The sequence below is a fragment of the Lithobates pipiens genome, unplaced genomic scaffold, assembly GCF_037356315.1.
Source record: "Lithobates pipiens isolate NorthernLeopardFrog02 unplaced genomic scaffold, aLitPip1_a1.2 Scaffold_8, whole genome shotgun sequence".
NCBI lineage: Eukaryota > Metazoa > Chordata > Amphibia > Anura > Ranidae > Lithobates > Lithobates pipiens.
The window spans coordinates 147018377-147034597 of NW_027507903.1; the positions used below are offsets into that span (position 1 = coordinate 147018377).

Sequence of the window (16221 nt, forward strand, 5' to 3'; positions counted from 1 at the left end):
TTGGTACGGTATTGCAGAATATTGGCAGGGTATTGACACGGTATGGCAGAATATTGGCAGGGTATTGGCACAGTATTGCAGAATATTGGCAGGGTATTGGCATGGTATTGCAGAATATTGAAGGGTATGGAGGGATGGCTGAACATGGATGGATGGATCGGTGGATGTGACTGCAATTGTCAGAGCAGCGCTGTGGGCACTACAGATCGAGCCCACAGCACTGCTGCCATCCGATCTCTCCCCTCCACTGTACTGATAGGTACAGAGAGAGGAGAGAGGAACCGAAGTCATGACATGTTTGTTTACAAGTGATTGCTCCGTCATTTGACAGAGCGATCACGTGGTAAACAGGCGTGATCAGTGGCCGTTTACTGTGATTCATGATGCAGGACCCGGCGGTCACGGATATTCTCGAGTGCGCGCCCCAGGGGGCACGCAAGAGCGGGATTCTTGGAGGTCGTCGCTGTACGTCCTCCCAGAGTTCTCCAACCGCCCTGTAGCCGTCATTTGACTATGGCCCGCTTGGGAACTGGTTAAGTAGGGATGAGCCCAATGTTCGAGTGAAATGCAAGTTCAACTCGAACATCGGGTGTTCGTCTGTTCGCCGAATAGGGAACAATATGCCGTGTTCGCTGCAAATTCAAAAGCTGCTGAAACACAGTTAAAGTCTATGGGGCACTAACATGAAAAATCAAAAGTGCTCATTTTAAAGGCTTATATGCAAGTTTTTGTCATAAAAAGTGTTTGGGGACCTGGATCCTGTCCCAGGGGACATGTATCAATGCAAAAATATTTTTTTCGGTGATCAATGATTTTTTTAATGCTTAAGTGAAACAATAAAAATGAAATATTCCTTTAAATATCGTGCCTGGGGGGTGTCTATAGTATGCCTGTAAAGTGGCACATTTTTCCCGTGTTTAGAGCAGTACCACAGCAAAAATACATTTCTAAAGGAATTGTCGGGTCTCGCCAAATTAGGTACAGTTAATTGAAAAAAAAACATGGGATCCCCCCCCCCCCATTGATTACCAGGCCCTTCGGGTCTCGTATCAATAATAAGGGGAACCCCGAATCAAAATTAAAAAAAAAAATTGCGTGGGTGTTCCTTTAAAATCCATACCAGGCCCTTTGGGTCTGATATATCTCCAACGCTTTTTATGACTATAACTTGCATACAAGCCTTTAAAATTAGCACTTTTGATTTTTCATGTTCGTGTCCCATAGACTTTAACGGTGTTCGTGTTTTCTGCCAAATTTTTTGCCTGTTCGCATGTGCTGCTGCAAACCGAACAGGAGGGTGTTCTGCTCATCCCTATTGTTAAGTTTCATATGACAATAACAAAAGTAATTTCTCCTAGGGTGTCTAATTTATAACATTAAACAATCTTGATAATAAATGTGTATGGTGGTGTCAAATGGTATTACAACCAGTAATGTCCCAATAAGAGAATAAGAAAATGAAGAAAAAGGAAAGTGCACGGATTTTGCTTAGGCAGCTGCTAAGGAAAGAGTATTTTAGGTTTTAATATCTGGTCCTGTATTGATGCTATAGGGACCATCTATCTTGCATTGGTTTAGGGTACCTCTGTTGAATGCCATGATGCGTTCATAGCTATGTATGACATCTATTTGATTTTTAAATTCAGAGATACTCGGGCCAAATGGTGATTTTCATTATTTTGCAATCAATGTATGTGCCAGAGTAGTTAGGGAGACATATCTCATATGGGGGTGGAGTTTTTCCATGCCCATACAGAGTAGAGCCTGTTCAGCGTTTGCTTTGATTACAGGGTAAACCTATAATCGCTTGTAAAAGCCATCAGCTCTTCTTTAGCCCTGAAAAAGTGTGTTTATGCTATAGTGTCTCTAGGTAAAAGTTCGCGTAAGTGCTTTGACTTGGGGAGTCTATGGATTCTGTCTATAGCAAGTTCTTCAAGAAGAGCCTCCTGGCGTATTTTAGTGAAAAAAGCTTGTACATCACCATTTTTGATGGATTTGGAGATTCCCCTTATTTTGACGTTATTACATCTGGATCTAGATTTAATCCAGTCAAAATCATCTTCCCTTTCATTATGAGCATCTACCAACCCATTGAGTGTGGTGGCACTGACCTCCTATTGCATTAAAGACATGATATATGTATGGCTCGTTTGTCTCAATGATTCCAGCATGTCTTTTAGGGTGGTGTCTAGGGCTGGCTGGTCATTTATTGGGAAGGCCAGAATGTCATCCATAGATAGGGTAGAAACCTGTAGATTGGAAGCAAACAGAGGCACCCCGAATTCCGCAATGGTTAAATAAAGTAAGAAGAATTGGGATTATGAAGAAACTGATGCCTATGCCTCCAGAGGAAAGGGAATCTATATTGCAAATTTGGGCTCCCTGGGAATTATTTTTACAGTCAAAAGAGGGGAAAAGGTTGATCGGAGAGGAATTTGAGGATTAGACTAATTGGTTGTGTGATGTGAATCTTACTCTCTGGGTAAGGGCGAGGTACCTTTTTCTCCCTTCCTTCCCTATCTTCCCCCCCTTTTTTTTTTTTTAAAAGGGGGCCTTGGAGTGGAGGGTTGCTATGGGGAATTGATAATGTTATTTGTTTGTCTATAAAATTGGCGGGAATACATTATGTTGTTTTTATTTTTATTTTTTTTTGTCACTGACCAATAGAATATGCCGTGGTTAGAAAGTGTTTTTTATATGTAATTGTACATAAATATTACTAATAACCTATGTTATGTATTCCTGCAAAGAAATAAAGAATTTAAAAAAGAAACCTGTAGACCTGGTGGGGTGTCAGGCATGTGTAACATCTTGGCCTTAGATTTGGCAGGGCTTGTGGAGGTGGAAGTGGCCCTGGATTTACTTTGGTGGCCGGGCCGATGGGGAGAAGAAGTCTGGCTTCGGACCCGGTTTCCCCTGTTCTTTTCGTCACTTGGACATGTTCCCTGCTTGCTGCTCTGGCGCCTGAAGTCGCCATTCTTCAATGCTCAGGGATGCTGTAGTTTCCCCTGGCAATCGTCTCCTCTGCAGAGCCCTCGGTCTAAGTGGCCATACTCTTTGCATGCCAGCCACATCCCCTTGTGTGGTCAGTTTTTAACAGGAAATCAGTGGGACTGGCAGGAACACCAAGGATTTTACACAAAAAAGCAAACAGGATACATTTTATACAAGTACATGGTACAGCAGGCACACATCAGGCATTTGAAATGCTCTGCTCTGGTAGTAAACACTTTAACTTTCTAGTGGTACATCCCACATACTGGAGCCTGCATGGACATTCCCATAAATATGTAAAATGGCATCTGTTACATGTTATGAACTTTGTTTATATCGTACCATTTTCCAGTAGTGATAGATTGAAATGCATCTTTTTTTTTTACTTGTAAGTTGAGGCCAAGGGGAAGGAGAAGATCAGCTAAGGGTTTAATATACTCTGTTAATTGTTTTATGTCACCCATTGGTATATAATTCATTTGGTGTATTTAAGTACTGTATATAGGGATGAGGACAGTGCTGTTATTTATTTTGTTATGTTTAGTGTAAAGGGATATTACACCTGTACTGCGCGTAGTGTGGGTTTTTTGTGTTAAAATGCACAATCCATGTCTTATTTATAGGGTGAAATAGGGAAGAGAGGAAAGTCTTTGCCTTGTCCCAGGGCAGAGCCAGGATCACCTGGAACAAAAGGAGAAATGGTAAGTAAATAAAGAAAAGTTGTTATTATATTACTATACTATACTATAATATACTCTGTAAATATAACCTATATAACCTGCTATACAACTTACTCCCCCCCTCCAACATACATCTTGGGATGGGGGAGCTAAGTGAACCTTTAACTATGCCCTGCATAGCAAGCATTACAAAATATCACTATCAAACATTTTTAGCATAGCAGGAAGCTAATATAATACAATGTTTTCTGTAAGTACTATGTGAATAAGCTTAAAGTGGTAATCTATCATTGCTAGCACACACCACACACAATGCTTTCTACTGCTCCTTCTGTTTAGTCCTAGAATTACAATTTACAGAAATGAACACACTGAAAGGGGTTAAAATGTAGTATTTGTGCAGTCACTCTCAAACAATGATAGTGGTTTACAACTTTGCGAAAGTTTTTTTAGCCCACTAGACATACACTATGATTCTGAACATAAATTTCAGGTTTATTCATAAAGGTTCAAGTGCAATAGACTGATGTCAGAGAGAGTGGTAATGCAAAGGACACATTGCCTAAGCAGTTACGATATATCTCTTTGCTGTTATATGTTTTGTATATATCTCATAGTCTGTATTACTCATTAAAGGGACAAGATGGGCTTGAGGGCTTCAAAGGTGAAAAAGGTGATCCTGGACTCTCAGTAAGTGCACAATGTTTTCCTTTATGCCTTTATGCTTGTTTTGGTATTTTAAAGATGCAGTATATTTTTTACCCAGCTTTTCTATTACTGTGCTATGGCAATATATCCCCACTAGGAAGCCCAAGCAAACACATAATCTACACTACAAATTCCATATGTATACTTAAAGCTGAACTAAACCCACCTTTCCTTTACAGCCAAGGAAACTTCCATCTTAACCTCTGTTTCATGTGTAGTTGTCATGGTTTTTTACAAGGGATCAGCTATGATACAAATGATTTGAAGGCTTGACAGTTTTAGTTAAGAGCGCAAACAATGTGATAGTTATCATTCATGGCATGCCTTGTAAGTAACTGTTTTTGGACATTTTTTGCACAAATGTAAAAATCGGCACAAAAAAATTAAACTTCCAGAACAATATATATTTTCTGAAAGCAGATGACCCTTTAGAATAAAAAGATAGTTGTTGCAATGTTTTTTATGTTGCACAATTTTTGTGCTCAACCTAGAACGCTTTGGGTGTACGTAGTGCGGCCAAAGAGATGAATTTGTTAAAGTATAACTAAGGGCAAAACATTTTTTTTAGTTTGGAGTGGAGGGGGATTAGAACCCATGTCAGATTGTATTGCTGCCTGTGCCCCTGTTAAAGAGATGTATCCTCTCTATTTGTCTTGTTTACCATTATCATTGAAAGGGAATGTAAAAGAAAAGAAAAAATGTTGTGCTGTCTCCAGAAAAGTAATAGAGGGGAAATTGTCTAGTTTTGGTGACCTGGGGTCCTCAAGGGATTCCCTTAATTTGCAGGGATTTTCTCCCACTTCCTGTTTGGCTATGGAACAGGAAGTAAAGGAAAAACTCTGCAACAGGACACAGGTGGCAATAAAAATTCTGACAGTGGTTATAATTTTCCCCTGCTCTATCCAAAATAGAAAAAAAATAGAAAATGGTGCCATACTTACTGTATTTTATTTTCCTGGTCCTATGGCAGCATACCAATGACAAGCTCTGCCTCCTCCCTCAGGATCAGTGAATATTATATTGTTATTAAAAGAATAGGATTAGAGCACCCCCAGCATTCTCCATAATATAGAATACCAAGGGTGGGTTTGTATGCTGCCATAGATAGGCACCAGGTAAAGAAAATACAGTAAGTATGGCACAATTTTCTGTTTTCCTGGTGCCTCCATGGCAGAGTACCTATGACAAATAACTAGCTAAAAACGGGTGGGTTGATGCTTAGAAAGAAATTAAGAAATGTTATTTTGAACAAAAAGTTACTCTTTTGAGTAGTTAAATGCTGACTTGATGGCCTGTCTGCCAAATACTACCAAATAGAGAGACCCCAGGTCTACTCTGTAGTGCTTCAAAAACATATGTTGAGAAGACCAGGTTGCTGCCCTGCATATGGTTTTGATCGATACATTTGCTCTCACCACCCAGGAGGCAGCGACAGACCTGGTGAAATGAGCCTTGACGGCTGAAGACTGTTCAAGGCCCCTTGCCCTGTATGCCTTTTGAATTAGCTTCACTATCCAGGAGGCTATCATCCTAGAAGTTGCCTCCTTACCCTTATTTTTGCCCCAGGGTATAACGAACAGTCTGGAAGACTTGCTGAAGGGGGCCGTGGCCTGCATGTTAATATTGAAGCGATATCCAAATCATGAAGAGAGCCAGATTCAGGATCTGAGAATGTTGGTAGATCCAACGTTCCAAGATACTAGCGGTAGAGGTGGTCTTAGGGATGAACCCATGAACTGTCCTAAGCTCTACCCTGTCCAGAAAATACCCAACATGACCATGATCTGCACCTAAGGCCTGCAGCTCTGACACTCTTCTACCTGATGCCACAGCGATCAGAAAGGATAACTTTAGGGTTAGATTCCATAGAGATGATGATTTGTTTGGAACAAACGGTTGGTTGTTTAAGGATTCCAGGACAACAGATAGGTCCCATGTGGGAAAGTTTTGTCTTAATAGGTGGACATGTTTTCTTAACGCCCTTGAAAAACTGAATTATTATAGGATCTTCAGATCATCTTCTCTTGGTGGCTGCCGAGCTGGCTGCTACTTGCACCTTGAGTGTACTTAACCCCAGGCCTAAGTCTAGTGCGGTTTGTAGAAAATTGAGTATCTGAAAGGGAGCAGGCACGGTTGGATCAAAGTTTCTACCAACTGGAAAGGATTTAAACTTTTTCCACACTCTATCATAAATGGCATTTGTTGATGGCTTTCTGGCCCTAAGCAAGGTTGAGATGGCGCTAGATGAGCATCCTAACACCTGGAACCTCTGCCTTTCAGCATCCAAATGTGAAGGTTCAGTGTGAGTGGGTTCGGGTGAAAGAAGGCGAGGTAGCCATGGTATTTTGACCAGAGGTTGGGTACTCAAGGACATTGCAGTCGGAAACCAAGGACGCTTTAGCCAGTATGGAGGACTGCTATTACCATTATGTGCTCTGTGATAAGCCTCACAAGAAACCTGGAGATAAGTGGCCAGGGGGAGAATGCATAGGCTTGATTGCATGTCCATGGGCTGGAGAGGGCATCTGTGGTAAGCATGGTCCAAGAGATGGTTCCAAAAGGGCATGATTTTACCAGCATATTCCTCTTCATCCACCCATGTAGACCCCTGTGCATTGGGTTTGTTAGGCGTATAGGTTGGGAGAGATAGGATTTGCTCCATTGGTTCAGGAATCCTGTTTGAAAGCACCTCAGGTGCCAATGGGCCCTTGGGTACTCAAGGACATTGCATTCGGAAACCAAGGATACCTTAGCCAGTATGGAGGACTGCTATTACCATTGTGTCCTCTATAATAAGCCTCACAAGAAACCTGGAGATAAGTGGCCGGGGGGGAATGCATAGGCTAGATTGCATGCCCATGGGCTGTCTCCGCCAGAAGGTGTGGAAGATGTATGATGAATCTCGGTAACTTTGCATTGCTTGCTTCGTCAAAGAGGTCCAATTCGGGAAGGCCCCAGAGGTCTACTAGCCATTCGAAAGCACTCGGATGGAGTGACCATTCGTTAAGATCTACAAATTTTCACGACAAGAGGCCGGCTCCCAAGTTTAGATGACCTGGCAGATAAACTGCTCTCAGAACAGATTCCTTTCTGCCCACAGGATGGTGGGCTCTACCTCTCTCAAGAGGGAGCTGCTGTGAGTTCCTCCTTGGTGATAAATATATGACACTGCAGCCCTGTTGTCCATCTGAAGCAATATTGCTTTCCCTCTGATCTGAGTCAGAGCAATCAGAGCAAGGTATGCAAAATGGACTTCTAGGATGTTGGACACTACTCCTGCTGCATTGAAGGACCATCTCCCTTGTATTGCAATATGGTTGCAGTGAGCCCCCCAGCCTACTGCACTGGCTTCTGTGGTAAGCGTGGTCCAAGAGATGGGCCCAAATGGGCATGATTTTACCAGCATATCCCTCTTCATCCACCAATGTAGACCCCTGTACATTGGGTTTTTTAGGCGTATAGGTTGGGAGAGATAGGATTTGCTCCATTGGTTCAGGAATCCCATTTGAAAGCGCCTCAGGTGCCAATGGGCCCATGAGACCATTAGAATGCTGTATTACATCGTCCCCAGTAGGATCAGACAATTTGACGCAGACAAATAGGGCTGCATTCTGACTCTCTTCATTGTCTGAGTGATGGCTGACAGTTTCTGCGGCGGTAAGGATACTGTCCCTTTGACGGTATCGAAGTGGGTGCCCAGGTAGATCATCTCTTGGGTAGGAGTGAGGTGACTTTTTGCTTGATTTACCACCCAGCCAAATTCTGCCAGGGTTGACAGAAGGAGTGTCCTGTGTTCCGTTAACTGAGCTGGATCTCCTGCCGAAAGTAGAATTTCGTCTAAGTAGTGGTACACTCTGAGACTTCTTTCTCGAAGAGGAGTCAGGATGGAAATCAACACTTTCGTAAAAACTCTGATGTACAGAGACCGAAGGGGAGGCTCTGGAACTGCAGGTGAATTTTTCCTACCGCAAATTTGAGGTACTTCTGAAATGATGGAAGAATGTGAATGTGCAGGTATGCATCCTGTGGGTCTACTGATATCATCCAGACCCCTGGTTGGACTGCATGGGTTATGGTCTGTAATGACTCCATTTTGAACTGCTCCTGAAGTATGTGGTAGTTTAACCTTTTGAGATCTATTATGGGTCTCCAGCCTCCAGTCTTTTTTGGGTACCAGAAAAAGGGTGGAGTATAAACCTCAGAATCTCTGGGACGGAGGTACTGGCATGGCTGCGTGCTGTTCCTGTAGAGAATTAAGGAACTGATAGAGAGCCTCTGATTTATTTGGGGTGAAGAAATCCTTGAGTGGCTGGCTTGACAATGTTCAAAAATGACCATACTGGGTTGTCGAGACCACCCAGGGATCCTGACGTCTTTTGACCCAAACCTCGGAAAAGTGAGTCTAGCTCCCACTGGGTTCACCTGGGCTAACTTGGTGTCAAAAGGATTTTGTGGAATCCTGCGGGGTAGGTGTAACCTCTTGCCTGCAAGACTTCATAAGAGTGGATTGTGTTCCTTTCCAATTTTGTCTCGACTAACTGAAATCTCTGTTCTTGAAATGTTGAAACCTGGAAGCGATAGTTCTAGAGTGTCTGGTTCTTCTATTCTGTGGGAGCAAGCCAGATTTGCCACCTGTGACATGGAAGATGGCCTTGTCTAACTTCTCTCCAAACAAAGCCTTCCTGTCAAATGGAATTTAGCACCAGTTCTGTGTTTCACCATAACACGTGTTTTGCCTTCGCGGAACATCTGATTGAATCAATCGCTTTTTTTATTACTGATGAATGTGCAGTAACCCATAACAATCAGAAAAAACAGTTAACTGATCTGACTGTATTAAACAGCTACAGTTGTTGGTTATAGACTTTGAACATCATCATAAATGGAGACCAGCAGAGAATTATAAAACATTAATATCATTGTTAGTACTTTTCTACTGCACTAATCAAAATATAAATTGTAGCTTTTCATTTTAATAACCTTTTAGGCTAAGTAATATAAAAAAAGCAATCTCTGACCTATACTGACAGTTAAAGCTCCATGCTACAGAGAAACGTCTCTTTACCAACCTGCTAACAAGACAAAGCATGCTGTTTCTATGGTAGAAGTAAATTCTCAGCATTCCTTTTTAGCTAATACCTGCCCTTGCTGATTTTCAGGAGGAAGATGTGAAAGACTTGGTCAAAAACGAGTTGATTGACAAGTGTGGTAAGTTGCAGTAATTAGAGCAAGCTCCATCTTTTACTTGCTGGATTCCTTTACGCTCTACTATATTGAAGCAATTTCAATTCCAGCACAAACTACATATTAATGAAAAAATAGCGCTTCATTAGAAGGTTCCTAATAAAAGGTGTAAAGTAAATGACCAGCACTGGCTTATAGTCACAGGCTCTATTTTCTTGGTAATATGCAGTGTACAGTATTTTTAGAGTGCACACTAAGTATTACTCCAAAACCTTCAGCACATGGATATTTGTGACTAATGTAAGCCAATATGTTTTTTTTCATTCAACATTGCTACCTGCATGATGCCAACACATAACAAATTACATTTATTAGATAAATGTAAACTCAAGCAGCAATAAAAATGTATATTACTTAAAGTGGAAAAAATGCTTGTGTTCAATCAACTCCCCACAATCAGTTAAACAACTATCTATCATTATATGTACAATTTTTTAATTCTATGTGTTTGTATCTTTTTTGGCATTTTAATGCATTGCAGTCACATGACTCTCCATTCATACAGCTAGAGCATCTGATGGGCATGTCGTATACCTCCTTTACCTATCAGAGCACCATAGGTATGCGCAGCCTATTGCATTAGGGTATGCACCCCAAAGCTCAAACACACACTACCGTGGTGTTCAGCGCTGCTGCAGGGAATCCTTCTGCAAGCGGCCAACAGCTGGACTCACTGGGACTGGAGCTGTAGGCTGTGTGCCGCGTGATAGGTCGCAATCTCCTCACACATCAGCATGGTTGTACTCACACAATGGGATCCAGGAAGCAAGAGAGCATGGGCCTTGTCAGCAGATCCCTTTATAGTCTCTCAACTGTTCTGCTGGGAGATATAGTCCATAGTCAGTTCTGCAAATCAGCAATGTCTATCCAGAAGACTACAGCTCCCATAATGCCTTTCTCTGTGCTCCGAACGTAATGTCAGTGATTCGAGTCCAGCACTAGGAGGACATAGGAGCAAGCTGGAATAATAAGAGGCAAGTCTGTAAAAATCTGATAACTGTAGTCTGCTCCCGGCTACAAATATATCCATATAAATTATTTTACGCAGTATTCATGGCCACAGCATTCCCAACTTAATGCACAAACTTGAAGGAAAGACATTGGAGGGAATTCAGTAAAGCTGCTGTGCTATTATTCTGGCTTTAGTCCCTCTTGTTAATGTATTGCACCAAATTCATGAAGCATTTGCATCACTTTTGGGTGAAGCATTTCAACACAGTCTCCTAAACACAATTAAGCCCTGCTCCTCTATATACTAGCAAGCTAGGTGAGTGCTACAAATGCATGAGAGACACTTTCAGAAAATATGCCAGCGGCGGCCTTTATGAATTCCAGGGATTATGTTCTATGCTTCAAGAGGAATGTGTCAACCATTAACGGAGGCATTAATATTTCACAGAAGCCTTTGACCTCCTATAGTTTAGAGGGCAATTAATAAGGATGAGTACACATCCATGTATTCATGAGTAGTGGTGATTTAGTACCAGTTAAGAAAGGGGTGACCTGTCAGGTGACTTGTCAGCCTGACAAGTCGCACTCCATGCAGTACAATGGAACCGTTCTAATAGGAGCGACTCAAGTTGCTCCAACTTAGAAAAAGGTTCCTGTGCTACTTGAGGTGAATTCAGAGCAGCTTGTATTGACTTCTATACAGAAGTCATTTTGTAAGCCACGTTGAAGTCACGCTGTAGGGGGCGGCGTCAGAGTCGTACAGGAGTGGGGTGATTTTTCAGCTGTCCCTGTGTGAACCGGCACTTAGGAGGAGGTGGAAAAAATAGCAACATTGTAAAGTTCTGGATTGTGTGTGCTAAGGAAGTTGGAAAACCACTGAGGTGTTAAGAATTGACATGAGACTTTTGAAAGTGTTTTTATTATTATATTAATTTTCATTCATTGAACAGTAGCACTAATGACAGTTTTGAACCTAAATCATAGTTTGTTTTTATATATATATATATATATATATGTATATATGTATATATACACAGTGCCTTGCAAAAGTATTCGGCCCCCTTGAACTTTTCAACCCTTTGCCACATTTCAGGCTTCAAACATAAAGATATAAAAATTTTATTTTTTGTGAAGAATCACCAACAAGTGGGACACAATTGTGAAGTGGAACGAAATCTATTGGATTTTTGAAACTTTTTTAACTAATAAAAAAATGAAAAGTGGGGCGTGCAAAATTATTCGGCCCCCTTGCGTTAATACTTTGTAGAGCCACCTTTTGCTGCGATTACAGCTGCAAGTCGCTTGGGGTATGTCTCTATCAGTTTTGCACATCGAGAGACTGAAATTCTTGCCCATTCTTCCTTGCAAAACAGCTCGAGCTTAGTGAGGTTGGATGGAGAGCGTTTGTGAACAGCAGTTTTCAGCTCTTTCCACAGATTCTCGATTGGATTCAGGTCTGGACTTTGACTTGGCCATTCTAACACCTGGATACGTTTATTTGTGAACCATTCCTTTGTAGATTTTGCTGTATGTTTGGGATCATTGTCTTGTTGGAAGATAAATCTCCATCCCAGTTTCAGGTCTTTTGCAGACTCCAACGGGTTTTCATCCAGAATGGTCCTGTTTTTGGCTGCAGCCATCTTCCCCTCAATTTTAACCATCTTCCCTGTCCCTGCTGAAGAAAAGCAGGCCCAAACCATGATGCTGCCACCACCATGTTTGACAGTGGGGATGGTGTGTTGAGGGTGATGAGCTGTGTTGAATTTACGCCAAACATATCGTTTTGCATAGTGGGCAAAAAGTTCGATTTTGGTTTCATCTGACCAGAGCACCTTCTTCCACATGTTTGGTGTGTCTCCCAGGTGGCTTGTGGCAAACTTTAGACAAGACTTTTTTTGGATATCTTTGAGAAATGGCTTTCTTCTTGCCACTCTTCCATAAAGTCCAGATTTGTGCAGTGTACGACTGATTGTTGTCCTATGGACAGACTCTCCCACCTCAGCTGTAGTTCTCTGCAGTTCATCCAGAGTGATCATGGGCCTCTTGGCTGCATCTCTGATCAGTCTTCTCCTTGTCTGAGCTGAAAGCTTAGAGGGATGGCCAGGTCTTGGTAGATTTGCAGTGGTCTGATACTCCTTCCATTTCAAAATGTTCGCTTGCACAGTGCTCCTTGGGATGTTTAAAGCTTGGGAAATCTTTTTGTATCCAAATCCGGCTTTAAACTTCTCCACAACAGTATTACGGACCTGCCTGGTGTGTTCCTCGGTCTTCATGATGCTCTCTGCGCTTTCAACAGAACCCTGAGACTATCACAGAGCAGGTGCATTTATACAGAGAATTGATTACACACAGGTGGATTCTATTTATCACCATCAGTCATTTAGGACAACATTGGATCATTCAGAGATCCTCGCTGAACTTCTGGAGTGAGTTTGCTGCACTGAAAGTAAAGGGGCCGAATAATTTTGCACGCACCACTTTTCAGTTTTTTAGTTGCTAAAAAATTTTAAAATATCCAATAGATTTTGTTCCACTTCACAACTGTGTCCCACGTGTTGGTGATTCTTTACAAAAAATTAAAATTTTATATCTTTATGTTTGAAGCCTGAAATGTGGCAAAAGGTTGAAAAGTTCAAGGAGGCCGAATACTTTCGCAAGGCACTGTATATGTGTGTAGCGGTCACTACCCAAAGGTAGGTGATTTGTGAGTATTTTTCAGTGACATGACCCAGAGTCAGGCAAATTTAGCCTGGCCTGTGACTCCAGACAGGCCTGGATGTTTTGATCTGGGGGCGGGAGTGTTAGTGTAGTGGGAGGTGTGGTCACCTGTGCTCTGTTTCAAAGGATACCTCCCCTGCTTTCAGTGGAATTGTTCTGGGAGAGGGGCAGGACTTGAGAACTGAGTGGCAGGCAGCTCATGTGAGGAGCTCTACCAATTATTAATTTGTACTGGCAGAGGGGAGGACTCCCATATAAGCTGGGGTCACATGCTGGGGAGGGGAAGAGGAGAGATGGAGAACAACTAAGACTGGGTGATCGAATTTCTGTGACTGGAACATGGACTGTTGATCAGGAGGACAAGTGGAAACCCAGGGAAACAGTACTTCCAAGGACTGAGGGATGCTGGAACCGGAGTCATAGAAATAGGCGGTGCCTGTGCCTTAGGTTCCACACCCAGGGAAATCCAATCAGTCAGGCAGAGTGGATTATTCAGAGTGGTGCCCTTTGTTTAAATTGGGAGTGCTGTACTAATTGAAGTAGCAGTCAGAAGGCGGAGGTAGAGCAGCAAGTGTGCCCGGGATGCAGAAACGTTCTAAAGGAAAAGGTCTCAGGGTGAATAGTTATTCAGAGTGACTCCATATCATCCAACCTATGTATTTGCTGGGGATATATTTGTGAAGAGTTATTCAGAGTGACGCTTTACAACTCTACCGAAGTCCATCACTAAAGAGTTAGGCCGCGTACACACGGGCGGACTGTTCGCCCAACTTTGAACAGTGTTTGGGCGGACAGTCCGCTCGTGTGTGGGCTTTCAGCGGACAGTTTCAGCGGACAGTTGGACGGACAAGGTTTTTCGGAATTTCCGAAAAACTGTCCGCTCGTGTGTAGGCTTGTTCGTCAAACAAAGTTGCGCGCATGCTCAGAAAGGATTTTCACGCCGAAAGCTATAATGCAGTATATAGGACGTCGTATTTTTCGTCCCGTCGTACGTGCTGTTCACGTCATCGCGCACGGTTTCAGCAAACTGTTCGTTCGTCGTGTGTGGGCATGTCCGTCCATGCTAATTTTGAGCGGACTGTTTGCTGAAACTGTTGGACGGACAAAGTTGGGCGAACAGTCCGCGCGTGTGTACGCGGCCTTATTCAGAGTGACTTGGCATAACGATCAAGTGAAGAATCTAAAAGCAGCAAGAGAGCATCTTAAGAAATCCTCCTCCCATTTAAGTTAAAGTTTATGCCAATAAAACCAAGAATAAGAAAACCCTAAAGATGGACTGTTGCAGTTTTATTGGGAGTGGTGTGTACGGCAGTAGTGGTGTTGGCAGATGAACTAACTTAGCAGCTCCTAAGGGGGTAGTGTGCTACATATGTTTACTGCATGAATTATGTTGTAATTTATAATAATATCTTTATTATTCATTATTTGGGTACTAAGTGAAAGGAATGTTACATAAATATTTTTTTTATCACTTTAGTGTAAAATCATTTATTTGTCTATTGTAATGAATTTTAGACATGTGCAGAGTAAAATATTTCGTTTCGGAATTTCGTTTTCGTCTGAAAACTTAATTTATTTAGTTACTCCCGAAATTCGTTTTTATTTATTTCGTTTTTCGTTCAAAAATTGCATTCGTCCGAAAATCCACATGAATCACGGTCGAATCTGTCTTTGAAGGCTTATGGTGTCTGTCGAATGTATAAAGAAGATTCGACGGAGCTAGTATATAGCATACTTTAGAACCCTATTAAAGTCTATGGGACTCCAACGTTCAAAATCTAAAGTGCTAATTTTAAAGGCTAATTTGCAAGTTACTGTCCTAAAAAGTGTTTGGGGACCTGGGTCCTGCCCCAGGGGACATGGATCAATGCAAAAAAAAGTTTTAAAAACGGCCGTTTTTTCGGGAGCAGTGATTTTAATAATGATTAAAGTGAAACAATAAAAGTGTAATATTCCTTTAAATTTCGTAGGGGGGGGGTTGTCTATAGTATGCCTGTGAAGGGGCGCATGTTTCCCGTGCTTAGAATTGTCCCTGCACAAAGTGTCATTTATGCAGGAAAAAAAGTCCTTTAAAATCACTCGCAGCTATAATGAATTGTCGGCTCCCGTAATACAGAGAACACTCATTGAAAGTCATTGATAAAAAAATAAATAAATAAATAAAAAAAAAAGCGTGGGGGTCCCCCAAATTCAATTACCAGGCCCTTCAGGTCTGGTATGGATATTAAGGGGAACCCCGCGTCAAATTTAAAAAAAAATTGACGTGGGGTTCCCCCTAAAAATCCATACCAGACCCTTTATCCGAGCACGCAACCTGGCAGGCCGCAGGAAAAGAGGGGGGGACGAGAGAGCGGCCCCCCTCCCTCCTGAACCGTACCAGGCCACATGCCCTCAACATTGGGAGGATGCTTTGGGGGTCTGTGACCCCTCAAAGCACCTTGTCCCCATGTTGATGAGGACAAGGGCCTCATCCCCACAACCCTGGCCGGTGGTTGTGGAGGTCTGCGGGCGGGGGGCTTATCAGAATCTGGAAGCCCCCTTTAACAAGGGGACCCCCAGATCCCGGCCCCCCCCCCTGTTTGAAATGGTAAGGGGGTACAAAAGTACCCCTACCATTTCACAAAGAAAGTGTAAAAAATGTTTAAATAAAACAAACACACTTTTGAAAAATTCCTTTATTAAAAATAAAAAAAATAAAAAAAAGATTCCAGCGGCGGTAATCCAGTCTTGCTATCCAGCGACGGACGGTCATATCTCCAGCGATGTCTCATGTCATCCAGCGCAGCTCAGCATCCTTCTTCTGTCTCCGTGTAGGAGACATTGCAGGCATTCCGGCGGCTGACGTTTGTTATATACGGAGGGCGGGGCCACCCGTCACCTGACCCCGCCCCCCTCTGACGCAAGGGGAAACCCGGGGTTCCCCGTG

General features: G+C 42.5%; 1 protein-coding gene across 1 annotated transcript in view; it reads left to right on the forward strand.

The window, feature by feature from the left end:
• The window catches only part of LOC143960916 (uncharacterized), a 614677-nt gene that overhangs the window by 554860 nt on the left and 43596 nt on the right, over window positions 1-16221 (forward strand). The window contains exons 94-96 of the mRNA XM_077469935.1: window positions 3618-3695; window positions 4311-4364; window positions 9542-9590. Of these exons, the coding sequence (XP_077326061.1) occupies window positions 3618-3695; window positions 4311-4364; window positions 9542-9590 (181 nt within the window). The remainder of the gene's footprint in view (window positions 1-3617; window positions 3696-4310; window positions 4365-9541; window positions 9591-16221) is intronic.